Source organism: Nomascus leucogenys, chromosome 10 (assembly GCF_006542625.1).
Source record: "Nomascus leucogenys isolate Asia chromosome 10, Asia_NLE_v1, whole genome shotgun sequence".
NCBI lineage: Eukaryota > Metazoa > Chordata > Mammalia > Primates > Hylobatidae > Nomascus > Nomascus leucogenys.
Window position 1 is genome coordinate 73,935,967 of NC_044390.1, and position 15,585 is coordinate 73,951,551.

At 42.3% G+C, this 15,585-nt stretch overlaps 1 protein-coding gene across 7 annotated transcripts in view; it reads left to right on the plus strand.

The window, feature by feature from the left end:
• Window positions 1-15,585, plus strand: part of RIC8B (RIC8 guanine nucleotide exchange factor B) — a 115,623-nt gene continuing 100,038 nt past the window's right edge. For 5 of the 7 annotated variants that reach the window (XR_004032051.1, XR_004032052.1, XM_004089429.3 and 2 more), the window contains exons 1-2: window positions 1-225; window positions 9,659-9,706. Coding sequence is in view for 4 of the 7 variants with exons in the window: in XM_004089429.3 (XP_004089477.1) it covers window positions 142-225; window positions 9,659-9,706 (132 nt within the window). In the remaining 3 variants the exon portion in view is untranslated. Of the gene's footprint in view, window positions 226-9,658; window positions 9,707-10,964; window positions 11,054-15,585 lie in introns of those variants that run through there. The other 2 variants (XM_003269967.4, XM_030821306.1) reach the window with 2 other exon arrangements.

A 15,585-nucleotide genomic window follows, 5' to 3' on the forward strand; every position in this document is an offset into this window, starting at 1 on the left:
GAGGCTGGCGGGTTGGAGGCAGGAGGGAGGGAAGGAGGGAAGGAAGGAAGCTGGGAAGGAGCGAGCGGGGGCGCGAGGCGTTTACCTGGAGGCAGCGGCTTGGGCGCGCAGAGCGGCCGCGGCTCCCCCGCACCTGCGGCCATGGATGAGGAGCGCGCCCTCTACATCGTCCGGGCCGGCGAAGCGGGGGCTATCGAGCGGGTCCTGAGGGATTACAGCGACAAGGTAAAGAGTCCTGGCCCCGGGCGTGCGCTATCGCACCCCCGGGCCGCCCTCCGTGCTTGCACATCGCATCCTTCCCCACCCCCCTCATTCCGGGGATGCGCATTGCTCTCCCCCGAAAACGTTTCCGGCTTGGGCATGCGTGTTTGTGCCCCCAGCCTTTTCCATCCATGCATCCTGCATCCCACTACCTCCACTCTAGCGCCCACTCCTCTGATTCCTGGCCCAGCAGCTTGACCTCCGGTCCTCCTCTCAAGCGTGCAGGTCACACCCCCGGAATCCGTAGATGTGCATCTGTGCCCCGTGCCCCACTCCTGGACGCATAAATGCATGCGAGGCTTCCTCACCTGTATAGCATAAAAATGCGTGCTTCCCTGCATAAACACGGCCCTTGACATGCATCAAACGTATCAACAACGATGGCAGTTCTTTCTATACCTTTAGCACTGTACGGTTTTCAAGGCATTGATGTCTCATCTATGGTCTCCTTTGATCCTCAGAGTGTTTATAGGGTAGATGGTATCCTCCCCATTTTATAGATGAGGAAACCGAGGTGCAAAAGCTGAAATCACGCCCAAGGTCATGGACATATAATGTTGTAAGTGGGTGGAGAATGTAACTCCTAATGATACCTGTTATTTGTATCGCATTAACTGTCCATTATCTCATTTAATCTTACAGCAATCCTGTGAGGTATTATCTGCATTTTGCAATTGAGACTCTAGATTGGTTAAGTAACTTGCCCAAGGTCATACTTGGAGCTGGTATTCCAGTTTAGTTCTTTCCACTTTACAACTCTGCTGTAAAAGAGTATCTTGTTATAAATCCCAGTCACTTCTCAGAACCTCTTTCCAAGAACCGTTAGCTCTTCATTACTTTTCCTTCCAGGAATTTTACATGCTCACTTCAAAAGATAGCCTACCACACCTTTATCCTTTGGTTTAGAAGACTGCTTTATAGGAATGACTGGCGACTCCCTTCTGTGAAAACACACCCAACACCACGTCTCAACCTAGCTGTTAATGTTTTTCTTTCTTTTGCCCCCGTACATCATCTCCCCTTCAGTGTTTGCTTTGTGTCCACCGCTGCATCCATCCACTTTGTATTACTGACAATTTGTGTCTTATTTTTGAATCTTTTCCACCCGGGGCAGAAATGGCATACTGGCGGCTAAATTCCCATTTAATCTTCCCAACAACCCTGTGAGGAGAGTGATGGTATTCCCCAATTCACAAACGATAAAAATGTAGGATGATAATGTGGTCCCAAGTGCACACAGCCACTGAGAGATAGAGCTGAGGTTTGAATTTAGGTTGTCCAAGTCCGTGCTCTTTCTGCCGTACTGTGTTGCTTTCCTCGGGAGCATTCACAGGTTCTATCTATTCATATCTTAGTTCCTTCACTTTCTGATACGCTTTATTGTTGAACATGTCTGCCTAATTTAGGAATAACTCATTTAATGCATAGTTGTACATATTGTGGAGGTTATGATTTAACCCGATTTATTACTGCTTTCCAGAAAAGATATGAGGCAGCTTCAAACTGATTTTCAGAAGCAAGAAATGCAACAGAGAACTTGGCCATTTGTTGAATCAACTAATGTTTATTGAGCACTTATTATATGCCAGATACCCAGCAATAAATAGGAATTTGTTTCTGTAGGGGAGGAAGGAGGAAAAACCTTCAACTGGATATAATCACGTTCTTTAATATTTCTCCTTCCCTTTATGGCTAAACTAATTAGACTCCAGATTTGCCTCCTCCAATTTATCTCTTCTCATTGGTCTCCCTCCAGATTGGTATCTGCTTACCATTCCTGGCCAGGTGCTGTCAGAGCTTAAATCCTGAACATCTCCAGCTCCCTTTTTGTATTGGAAATGTTTTTAAGGTTGTTTTGCATGGTGTGTCTTGCTTAAGGTGGTATCTGAAGTGTTTCAGAAGATTCCCAAACACTTGTAATTTTGGGATCAAGCCTGAGAGTGCTCTGACTAGATGTGAACTGGGTCAGTTAGCTCTTTCAGAAGAAAGCGCTCCCTTCTTTTTTGGAGACGGGGTCTGTATCTGTCGCCCAGGCTGGAGTGCACTGGTGCGATCACGGCTTACTGCAGCCTCCATCTCCTCCCGCCGCCGACCCTCCCAAGTAGCTGAGACTGCAGGTGCGTACAACAGCACTGGGCTAAGTTTCTAAATTCATTTTTTGTAGAGATGGGGTCTCACTATGTTGCCCAGGCTGCTCTCAAACTGCTGGGCTTAAGCAATCCTCTCACCTTGGCCTCCCAAAGTGCTGGGATTATAGGTGTAAGCTACTGTGCTTGGTGAGAAAGCTCTCATATTTAATACTGACTGTAGTAGGGCCAGTATAGTAGGGCTGATTATAATACAAAGAAAATGGCTGAGCATCATATTGCAGTGAGGTTTTGCCCCTCAAAGGGAGAGATTTTGAGAGCAGATGAATAGGAAGTGAATGTATGATCATAGTGGTTCAGGCAGTAAGAATGGGGAGGTGGAATTAAATTGCCCAGCTCTATGGTATATGGAATTTGGAACCCTGAAAAAAATAGTTGGGTACCATATACTTCAGTTTCCTTATCTGGAAAAATGGATTTGAGAAATGTTTGGATTATGAGGTGATTATAGGACACTGAGGAGTCCAACAGAGAGAAATGAATGCTGTAGAGAGAGAGAGGCTGGTTCATTATTTGGGAGAGTAGTGGAGAGGTTCTTTATGCTACCTTATTCCTCTAATAAAGCTAGTGCTTGAAAGGAGGCAGTCAAGTGTAGTGGAAAGGTGGTGGGATTTGGCATCAGATAAACTTGGTTCAATCCCAACTCTGCCATTTATTAGCTTTATGACTATGGATAAATTATATTAAGCCTGTGAGTCTCAGTTGCCTTATCTGTAAAATAGGGATAATATCACCATTCTCTTAAATTATTGTGAGGATTACATTAAATGAAATATAATGCCAACACTGGGCACAATGCATCTAGGAAGCACTCAGTAAGTTACAGTTATAATGACCAGGGTACCTAAGAGGTGTGGCCAGAGCACAGGTTCTGTAGGCAGCCTGGCCACTGATCCTCAACTTAATGGCTTGTGTGACCCTAAGACGAGTTACTTAACTTTGCTGTGGCTTAGTTTCTTCATCTGCCAAATGGAGATAATAATAGTAACTATATCATAGGTTTGTTGTCAGGATTAAATGAGTTACATGTGTAAAGCACACAGAACAGTGCCTGCCACTGAGGAGGCACCCCGTAACTGTTAGCTTTGAACAAAAAAATTAAACGTGGCATGAGTTGGGATAGCACAATATTAAAATTTGGGAATATGCTCCATTCTTCCCCTTCTTTTTCTAATGGGTAGCAAAATTGTACCTTGTACCACTTTCAGAGATACCTGTCGGGCTCCAGGAAACATCTAATTTCTACTGTGTTATATAGACTCTCATTGTCAAGCTTTCTTGCTTCATTCACTGACCTTTGTTATCTTGGAGAGAGAAAATATCTATCTATCCCAGAAAGAATGAAACTTGTCTGTTTGTCAAGGGCATAACACAGCATAGGTCTCAGCATAGGCAAGTTTTTTTGTTTGTTTGTTTAATGGGAGGAGCAGTTGTTTTTCTCTCCTCTCAATTCACCTGTTAACATTTATTGAGTGCCGGCTATGTACTATGTATTATCCCAAGCATTTTCACATTTCGTATGTCATCTTATATTAATTCCTCTTATATTAATCCTCTTATATTAAAACTTATGAGGGAGATGGAAGTATTCTATATACAGGCTCAAGGTCACATAGCTAAGAAATGTCAGACCTGGTCTTCAGATTCCGTATCCAGGGATCTTTTTGCAGGGCTGTGTTGCCTTTACCCTGTCTCTTCTGTGTTTTTGAGCACAGAAAAAGTTTCTTTTTCAGGAGTGGTATACTACGGTTATTCTTCAGTATCCAAAGGGGATTGCTTCCAGGATCTCCTGTGGATACCAGAACCTGTGGATACCAAAATCTTCAAATGCTTTAGTCCCTGATAGAAAACACCATAGTATTTGCATATAATCTGGGCACACCCTCCATTTTTTTGAGATGGAGTTTTGCTCTTGTTGCCCAGGCTGGAGTGCAATGGCACGATCTCGGCTCATCACAACCTCTGCCTCCTGGTTTCAAATGATTCTCCTGCTTCAGCCTCCTGAGAAGCTGGGATTACAGGCATGCATCACTATGCCCAGCTAATTTTGTATTTTTAGTAGAGACAGGGTTTCACCATGTTGGTCAGGCTGGTCTCGAATTGCCGACCTCAGGTGATCTGCCCGCCTCGGCCTCCCAAAGTGCTGGGATTACAGGCGTGAGCCACTGAGCCTGACTGGGCATATCCTCCTATATACATTTTTTTTTTTTTTTTTTTGAGGCAGAGTCTCATTCTGCCGCCCAGGCTGGAGTTCAGTGGCTTGATGTCGGCTCACTGCAACCTCCGCCTCCCAGGTTCAAGCGATTCTCCTGCCGCAGCTTCCCAAGTAGCTGGGACTACAGATGTACGCCACCATGCCTGGCTAATTTTTGTATTTTTAGTGGAGACAGGATTTCACCATGTTGGCCAGGCTGGTTGTGAACTCCTGACCTCAAGTGATCCGCTCACCTGGGCCTCCCAAAGTGCCGAGATTACAGGCATGAGCCACTATGCCTGGCCTCTCCTATATACTTTAAATAATTTCTAGATTACTTATAATACATAATACAATGTGAATGGTATACAAATAGTTGTACTGTATTATTTAGGGAATAATGCCAAGGAAAAAAAAAGCCTGCACTTGTTCAACACAGACACACAAAAAAATTTTTTTTTCCAGGTATTTTCAAGCCATTGTTGGTTGAATCCACAGATACAGAATCCTTTGGCTACTGTTGGGTCCTAATCACCTCCACTTTAGTTATAGAATGAACTGTTAATTTGGGGAAGTATGTATCATTCCAGTCTAGACTGTTCAAGCTCTTGTTCCCCCACAGGCCTGTTCTGTTTTTCTTTTTTTTGTAGAGATGGGGGTCTCACCATGTTGCCTAGGCTGGTCTTGAACTTCTGGGCCTCAGCCTCCCAAAGTGCTGAGATTACAGGCATGAGGCACAGTGCCCAGCCCTCAGGCCTTCTCTAATAACAGATTTAGTAAAGAGATTAGTTGCCATCATTATCATGATCAACAACAAACTGTGACTAAGGGCCCTGAGGTATGGAGTAGTATCATGATTCTTTACATCACAGGATATTTATGTTAGAGGAGCCTCAAAGATAATAGGGCCCAACCCCCTCGTTTAATAGATGACTCATCAACTATGATGATAACCAGGGAGGTAGCTTGGTGGCCCTACAGGCCACCTGGACATATGACTATCCCATACATAGCAAATTCCAGCAGGATTCCAGTTTTGAAGTATGGCAAGTTTTTGGCCAAATGAAAGGTATTTAAGATACAGACAGATAGGTAGGTCTCTAGTAATAGTCCTCTTAGGAGAAGAAAACAAGACTGCTGGCAGTGAGGTCTTCATTCATGTGCTAGAAGAACCTGATTCATAGAAACCTAATATTGGGCCGGGCGCGGTGGCTCATGCTTGTAATCCCAGCACTTTGGGAGGCCGAGGCGGGTGGATCACGAGGTCAGGAGATCGAGACCATGGTGAAACCCCGTCTCTACTAAAAATACAAAAAAAAAATTAGCCGGGCGCGGTGGCGTGCGCCTGTAGTCCCAGCTACTCGGAGAGGCTTAGGCAGGAGAATGGCGTGAACCCGGGAGGCGGAGCTTGCAGTGAGCTGAGATTGCGCCACTGCACTCCAGCCTGGGCGACAGAGCGAGACTCCATCTCAAAAAAAAAAAAAAAAAAAAAAGAAACCTAATATTGGGTCAGTTCTATAAATATAGCCTCTACATTTGAATAGAATATGTAAATATCCAGGACCATGTAAGAGGACTTTCTGTTTTCTACTTTGGAAGTTGGGCTCTGACTCTTTGAGTTCACTCTGTGGGTTCTTGTAAAGAAGCATGTTTAGTGGGCTGTTCCTTTGTTATACTTTGTTCTTATGTCCATATTATGTTATATAATCTGTTTCTGATTTTTAGTTGTAGAAGCAATCTGTGTTCATGAAACAGCACAACATACACCACCCAATTAGGTTTATTCCCTTGTAGTAGTGCTGTTTGAGTGTATCTTTAGAAATCTATGAAATTACTCCTAGCTCTCTAATAGGTCAATATTTGGCCAGACACCACACCATAGGTTATTCAACAATAACAGTAGTGGCCATTGAACGCTACTATGTGCAAGGTGCCATGCTTGTAAAAAAATAAGGAAAATTTGATAGGTAGTAAAGTTGAATAACTTGACCAAGTTTACACTTTCAGTAAGCAGTAAGACTGGACTCAAACTCAAGGTTGTCTGACTCCTGATCCTGAGCGTTTTAGAGCTTATTCATGGGGTATGAAACCTGCAGTGAGAGTCCTCATAATAGTCTGGTGTGTCGCTGAGCTGTTAGCTTGCTTGGTCTCTAAATTGAGCAATGGTTTAACTCTGTTTTTTTTTTTTTTTTTTTTATGGGGTTTATCATGTTGCCCAGGCTGGTCTCAAACTCCTGGTCTCAAGCCATCTGTCCACCTCGGCCCCCCAAAGTGTTAGGATTACAGGTGTAAGCCACCATGCCCGGCCAGTTTAACTCTTTATATTTGATTTTTTGCTCCTATTTCTCTGGAAATTAAGCATGTAAAGAAGGTGACATGGCTGACTGTTGGCTAACAGTTTTAGAAATACATGTACAGCTGGAAATGCTTGTTCTCTTTTTCCCCATTTCAGCCTTAGAAAGGGGAGAGAATAAAGATAGGGGTACTGAATAAGTTAAGTATGATCTAAATTGGATAAAAGAACCCAGGTTTATAGAAGCCAACATCTGTTGGATCCAAACAGTCTTAGAGGTTTGAGCTTCTGAATAGATTGGCGCATTCCAGATTCAATTTGTAGTGCCTCACAGACCATTATATTTTCTAATTAAGAGCAGCAGAATAATTAGACCTTGGTACTATTCTGAATTCCCACCTTAAAAGATTAATTCTACAGAGGAACTGTTTAAAAGACACTTTTATAACTTACTGAGTGTCTTTCCAAAAGACAATTTATTTTTCTTTCCCCTTACCATTAATGCCAAAAAAAAGTTTAGAAGAAACATTATCTTAACAAGTAGGTACATTTATTCCAGATAATTTATGGTATTAGTATTTAATATATAATGGCAAAAAAAATAGGCTTTCTTGGTTTCTTAGTGCAATTATTTTCATTTGTGTTGAACCTTTACAGAGCTTTAGTTTGCAACTTTAACCTGATATCTGGCACTTTTAAATCTAATGTTAATTTTCACTAAACCTCAGGTCTATACATTTCTAAGTATAGCCCTCAGATTTACAATCTTTCTTTCCTCTCCTCCTTTCTTTTTCTTGTTCTTTATCATTATCCATTAAAAACATTTTTTTATTATGAAAACAATATACCAACAATGAGTCTTCTTTTTAAAAAATTGCTACATAATATTTTGTCAGGTGAATATGCTATGTATAATAGAATATTGTCACATGCATAACATTCCGTCAGTCTCCTGTTGGTTATTCCAGTTCTCGCTTTTTTTCCTCCACAATATTGGATGACACTGCAGTGATACACATATAATTATTCTCTCCTTCTAGATCAGTAGGATAAATTCTTAGGAGTAGGAGTTCTGGGTCAAAGAATGTGAATATTTTTATGGCTTCTAATATGTGTTGTTGCCAGATCACTTTCTCTTTTAAGGTTTGTGTCAGTTTATACTGCCACCCGGAGTATCACGCCTGGATTATTGATGTCCATTCCTCACAGGGCAATACGTCCTTAGTCTTGCTTTCCTTTAATCTGGCCTGTGAGCTACTGCCCAAAAAGTTCTACTAGAATGCTGGTCACACCTCCGTCATAGTCTTCTCCTGGTTGCCTGTCACCTACTTGCCAATTCAGGTTTAAATTTTAAAATCCATGCCCTTACCACCTGACTTCATTCCTTTTAATTGTTTTGCATCTGTATTCGAGGCAGCCTCCCTCCCTCAGATGGCCACTGTATCCTACCTCTGAGTGTTCCCTCCGATCATTTCTTACATTCAGAACTTCTTTTCTGCCAACATTTCTCTATCTTCTTTAATTTAAAAAATTGCTGCTTCTACAAAGATGTCAACGCAGAACCACCTGTAATGATGATATCTTTAGTACTTAGTGTACTTCACTCCTGGTGGGTTGCCAGTAAATATTTGTCAGTGTGGCTAATGAGAGAAAGAAAAAAGAAAAAGTGGAGAGATTTTCGGTGGAGATTTTTGTTTTTTAATAGAAAGGCTTAGAATTCTTAAGAGTACTTGGTTCTCCTGAATAAAACTTCAGAGGAGAATGAGGAATTCTGTGCTCTATTTTTGGGGTACCACTGTTCTTTCTGTGATCATAGGCAAGCCAACTTATTCTGTCTTCTATTCTCCTCTACTTCAGCTACAGAGTAGAAAATATAGTCTTGCCAATCATTGCAGAAGAGTCATGACACTCTCTGCCTTTCCAGTTATTTTTTCCTCATAATCATTTACATCATCATCATTATATCCCTAATATTTACTGAGTATTCCTACTTGCCAACACTGAGATTGTGCTTTGTATACATGCCTTAGCTTTTTTTTAACTGTCACAACCTCTCTGTGAACTAGGTACACCCTGTTTTCAGATGAGAAGCCCAGTTCCAGAGAGTTTACTTGCTCAAGGTCACAGCTAGTAAGTGGTGGAGCCATCGTGATTTAAACTCTTATTCTTACTGAATTACTTTTCTGAAATATCAAACTATCAAATCTTCCCTATCCACAATTCTCTGATGATTTCTTATTGCATATGAAAAAGAAAGTATAAACTCAGCAACATTGGAAGGCCCTTCCAAATCACTGTCCAGTCTACTTTTCCATTCTCATCTTCCTGCATGCCCCACCCCAAACATATGTCCTGTGTTCCAGTCTCACAAAGTTGCGTATTTCACAAATAGATCATATAGTTTCACACATTCGAGCCTTTGTTTTTGTTCCTGGAATGCATTCCATTTGCCTCTGGCAAACTCCTGTTTATCCCTCAAGATCCAGCGCAAATGCTCTGTGTGCTGTGAAAGCCATTCCGATTTTCCTGGACAGTTAGTGGCTTGGTTTGCTGTGCTCCTTTGTATATGTATCTGCTGTAGTCTTTCACACTGCTTTATAACTATTTGTTTACATGCCTGTCTCCCTTACTTTAATAAGAATATTGAGATATGGGAAGGCAACATTTTTTACAGGGACATTATTTTAGATACTATTAAACGTAGCCAAAATTAAAAAATACATGTATTTAAAATGACATTGTTTCCCTTTTTTCCCCCCTCAGCATAGGGCTACTTTCAAATTTGAATCAACAGATGAAGATAAAAGAAAGGTAAGCCTTGGTGTTACTCTGTGAATGTTTATGTGTGTGTGTATTGCATTCATGGACTTTCTAAGCAGTGGTCATGTTTTCATCTGATGGTTATTGATTGGTTTCTTGTTTCCCTTCATTTTGTTTTTTAGGAACCCTGAGAAGAAAGGTTAGGTTAGGTTTAGTTTGGGTTACACATAACCCTTTCCTCCTTTGTCCTCGCAGGACTATTAACACTTGTATAAATCAGGGGAGTGGGAGGGATTCAGAGGAGTCTCTCCACAGATCTACTCACTCCCAAAGACTGACTGTTTAGTGGCAAGACCCCAGGTTGCCCAAAATCCATTGCTAGTATTGTAAAACTTAGCTTGAGACAAGGTCTCGCTCTATCACCCAAGTGGGAGTGCAGTGGCTCACTGTAACCCCAGACTCCTGGGCTGAAGCAGACCTCCTGCCTCAGCCTCCCAGTAGCTAGAGCTACAGGCACACACCACGATGCCCATTTTTAAATTTTTTTGTAGAGACAGGGTCTTATGTTGCCCATGCTGGTCTCTTGAACTTCTGGCCTTAAGTGATCCTCCTGCCTTAACCTCCCAAAGTGCTGGGATTACAGGTATGAGCTACCATGCCTGGCCCTGCCTTTGTGTCTTGCTGTACTCCGTACATCTATCCCTGGCCATACAAATGCCAGAACCAAACAAGAGAGTATGACTGAATCAGTGTAAATCTATCACTGCTGCTAGAAAAATAGCTTAAATCCAGTATTTTGCTAGTAGTGGGTTGACAGTGCCTTGAAATCATTCCTCCATTCACCTGTATCCCCATACCTAGTATCAGTGTCCTGCTCATTTTACCTTTTCAGATTTCTTCCATCCATTTTTTCCTTAACCTCTGCTCTAATTCAGGCCTACATCTGATTACTGCATCAGTTTCCTGACTGTTCTTTCATTTTCCAGTTACATGCTTTTCTAGTAGATTGGCATCCATAAATCCAAAATAGCAATCTGACCATGTCATCCTTAGCCTTAAAACCCTTCATCTATCCCTTCATTGACTTTCTTTACCTACAGAATAAACTTCAAGCTTCTTAACATGACATGCTGGGTGCTCAGTGATCTGATATATGCCTACTTACGCAGCTTATTTCTTTTCTCTCCCTTGTATTTTGTGTTTTAGAAATAGAAAATGTTTCCAGTTATGCACACATCCACATCCCTTCTGTTTCTTGCTTACTATTTTTGCAATATATTGTTTTCTACCTAGAATGCTCTCTCCCTCTTGTACACCTCTTCTTTTTCTCACCTGGTGAATCCCTACTCACCTCAGGGGCACCTCCTTCAGCAAGCCTTCTCTGACATTCCAGTTAAGGTGAAGTACCTCTTCAATATTCTCATAATGCTCTATATAAATCTCTAAATTAATATTTATGCCTTGTTTCTTAATTATATATCTGTTGATGTTAGACACTGGTATCTTTATACACGTGACATTTGGAGTGCCCAGCACATAATAGGCACTCAAAAAGTATTTATTGGATGAGTGACCATGGAATATAAATTTTGTAGATTAAAGGTTTAACTCTGACTTTCTCTTGGATTTGAACAATGTAACCAAGACTAGAATACCTTTTAGAACAGGGATTCTCAACTAGGGATATGCTCTTTGGAGAGCTTTTTCAAAATAGCCCTGCTCAGGCCTAACCTCTTATCTACTGAGTGAGAATTTGGGAGGTGAGCTCCAGGCGTGTGTATTCTATGTCTCTGTCTCTCTCTCTGCATGTGTGTGTGTGGTGTGTGTGTGTGTGTGTGTAAAGTATATAAATTATTTAGAGACAGGATCTTGTTTCGTTGCCCATGCTGGAGTGCAGTGGCATGATCACAGTCCCCTGTAACACTCCTGGGCTTAGGTGATCCTCCCACCTTAGGCTCCTGAGTAGCTAGGAATACAGGTATGTGCCACCATGCCCAGCTAATTTTTAAATTTTTTGTAGAGACGGGCTCTCACTCTGTTGCTCAAGCTGGCCTCAAGGGATCTTCCCACTGTGACCTCCTACAGCCCGAGGATCACAAGTGTGAGCCACCACGTTTGGCCCAATGTGTATTTTTTTTTTTTTTTTTTTTTTTTTGAGACAGAGTCTTGCTGTTTCGCCCAGGCTGGAGTGCAGTGGCGCGATCTCAGCTCACTGCAAGCTCCGCCTCCCGGGTTCACGCCATTCTCCTGCCTCAGCCTCCCGAGTAGCTGGGACTATAGGTGCCCGCCACCATGCCCAGCTAATTTTTTGTATTTTTAGTAGAGACGGGGTTTCTCCATGTTAGCCAGGATGGTCTTGATCTCCTGAGCTTGTGATCTGCCCGTCTCGGCCTCCCAAAGTGCTGGGATTACAGGCGTGAGCCACGTCGCCTGGCCCCAATGTGTATTTTTATACATGGTCTTCAGGAAATAAATACTCATATATCTGATGGGAGTGCAAAATGGCACGATCCCTTTGGGGAAGAAACTGGCAGTGTCTACCAAAATTACAGATGCATTTTACTCTTTCACCAAGCAGTGTCTCTTTTAGAAATCCATTCTGCAGATAGATTGAACACCAAGTAAGCAAAGTTATTCACTGAAACATTGTACATGATAGCAAAAGATTGGAAACAAGTGTCCAGCATTTAAGGAGTGTTTGAAGAAACTATGGCTCATTTACATTATGGAATATTATGATGTAGTAAAAAGAGATTCGCTGTATGTGCTAATGAGAGAGTGAAAAAAAAAAGCAAGGTGTTAAAAAGAACATGTTTGACAAACTCATGATAAGTATTCAGGCTAGGAAGCCAGTTGCTATTTATTTAATTTCATTGGAAGATCCATACTGTATCCATAGATTCATGGTGCCTTAGAAATCTGACATTAGAGTCTTTGGTAGTGCTTTTACTGGTAAAAATAAGCATATTAAGACAGTCTCCTACCCCATATAAATTTCAGGTGAAAGGGAGAAATTTCTTACACAGTTATTAATAAAATGTGTATTTCCAATAGGGTAGTAGAAAAAACTAACATTTTCAAAGTACTGTCTTTTTCTGAGTTTTAGATTTCTGGAGAGAGTAACTACTGTATAGTGCTTATTACCAGTTATAGTGTGTAGGTTTCTGCTTCCTGGGAGGTCTGTTATAAACAAATGTCATTAGGGACCTAGCCAGGTAATCTTCATTAATGGGAAAACATCAGCAAACAAATCCATTTCTGTGAAGTCTCCAGGGGTTAAAACCATTTGTGACTCTTTCATGCCTAAGGCTCTTTTTATACTTAGACATCAGAACTATTGGACACCTCGGAACGATCTATACCTTAATAAGCTTTTCAAGTTCTTAATGGAGAGACATATAGAATATAGGCATTTCTGTACCTTAAGCCTACTCGGAAAATAAAAGGAACTCACATTACTGCCCAATTCGTTTGCTCCCTGTATTCATTTTCACACTGCTGATAAAGACATACCTGAGACTGGGAAGAAAAAGAGGTTTAATTGGACTTATAATTGCACATGGCTGGGGAGGCCTCAGAATCATGGTGGGTGGTGAAAGGCACTGCTTACATGGCGGTGGCAAGAGAGAAAAATGAGGAAGATGCAAAAGTGGAAACCCCTGATAAGCCCATCAGATCTTGTGAGACTTATTCGCTACCACGAGAACAGTATGGGGGAAACTGCCTCGTGATTCAAATTATCTCCCACCATGCTCCTCTCACAGTACGTGGGAATTATGGGAGTACAATTCAAGATGAGGTTTGGGTGAGGACACAGAGCCAAACCATACTGTTCTGCCTCTGGCCCCTCCAAATCTCATGTTCTCACATTTCAAAACCAATTATGCCTTTCCACCAGTCCCCCAAAGTCTTAACTCATTTCAGCGTTAACCCAAAAGTCCACAGTCCAAAGTCTCATCTGAGACAAGGCAAGTGCCTTCCTTCTATGAGCCTGTAAAATCAAAAGCAAGCTAGTTACTTACTAGATACAATGGGGGTACAGGCATTGGATAAATACAGCCATTCCAAATGGGAGAAATTGACCAAAACAAAGGGGTTACAGGGCCCATGCAAGTCTGAAATCCAGCAAGGCAGTAAAATTTTAAAGCTCCAAAATGATCTCCTTTGACTTCATGCCTCACATCTAGGTCACGGTGATTCAAGAGGTAGGTTCCCATAGTCTTGGGCAGCTCCGCGCCTGTGGTTTTGCAGGATATAGCTCCACACCTGGCTGCTTTCACAGGCTGGTGTTCAGTGTCTGCGGCTCTTCCAGGCACAGGGTGCAAGCTGTCAGTGATCTACCATTCTGGGGTCTGGAGGATGGTGGCCCTCTTCTCACAGCTGTACTAGGCGGTGCCCCAGTAGGGACTCTGTATGGGGGCTCTGAACCCACGTTTCCCTTCTGCACTGCCCTAGTAGAGGTTCTCCATGAGGGCCCTGTCCCTGCAGCAAACTTTTGCCTGGGCATCCAGGCCTTTCTATACATCTTCTGAAATATAGGTGGAGGTTCCCAAACCTCAATTCTTGACTTCTGTGCACCTGCAGGCTCAACACCACATGGAAGCTGCCAAGGTTTAGGGCTTGCACCCTCTGAAACCATGGGCTGAGCTGTCCCTTGGGCCCTTTTTAGCAATGGTTGGAGCATCTGGGACTCAGGGCACCAAGTCCCTAGGCTGCACATAGCCAGGGACACTGGGCCTGGCCCCTTAAACCATTTTTCCCTCCTAGGCTTCTGGGTCTGTAATGGGAGGGGCTGCATTAAGACCTATGACATACCCTGGAGACGTTTTCCCCCATTTTCTTGGGGATTAACATTTGGCTCCTTGTTACTTTCACAATTTCTGCAGCCAGCTTGAATTTCTCCTCAGAAAATGGGTTTTTCTTTTCTACTGCATTGTCAGGCTACAAAGTTTCTGAATTTTTATGCTCTGTTTCCCTTTTAAAGTGGAATGCTTTTAACAGCACCCAAGTCACCTCTTGAATGTGTTGATGCTTAGAAATTTCTTATGCCAGATACCCTAAATCATCTCTCTCAAGTTCAAAGTTCTACAAATCTCTAGGGCAGGCGCAAAATGCCACCAGTCCCTTTGCTAAAACATGACAAGAGTCACCTTTGCTCCACTTCCAGCAAGTTCCTCATCTCCATCTGAGACCACCTCATCCTGGACCTTATTATTCTTATCACTATCAGCATTTTTGTCAAAGCCATTCAACAAGTCTCTAGGAGGTTCCAAACTTTCCCATATTGTCCTGTCTTCTGAGCCCTCCAAACTGTTCCAGCCTCTGCCTGATACCTAGTTCCAAAGTTGCTTCCACATTTTCAGGTATCTTTTCAGCAACACCCCACTCTACTGGTACCAACTTAACATATTAGTCCGTTTTCACACTGCTAATAAAGACATACCCGAGACTGGGAAGAAAAAGCAGTTTAATTGGACTTAAAATTCCACATGGCTGGGGAGGCCTCAAAATTATGGTGGGAGGCGAAAGGTACTTCTTACATGTGGTGGCAAGAGAGAATGAGATAAACCCATCAGGTTTCATGAGACTAATTCATTACCACAATAACAGTATGGGGGAAACCGCCCCCATGATTCAAATTATCTCTCAGCAGGTGCCTCCCACAACATGTGGGAATTATGGGAGTACAAATTCAAGATGAGATTTGGGTGGGGACACAGCCAAACCATATCACTCTCCTAGTTCTCTTTCCTAAATGTGTTTTTGGAGCTCTATGCCAGCAACTACTTAGTAACAGCGGGACATTTTTTGGTAAACTACATTGCTATCTCTTTGAAAAACTACCCCCCCTTATATGAAAAATCTTTGTGACAACTTAGAAGTAAGTGTAAGGGAACAGTGCCCTTCAAAAAAAAAAAAAAAACTTGATT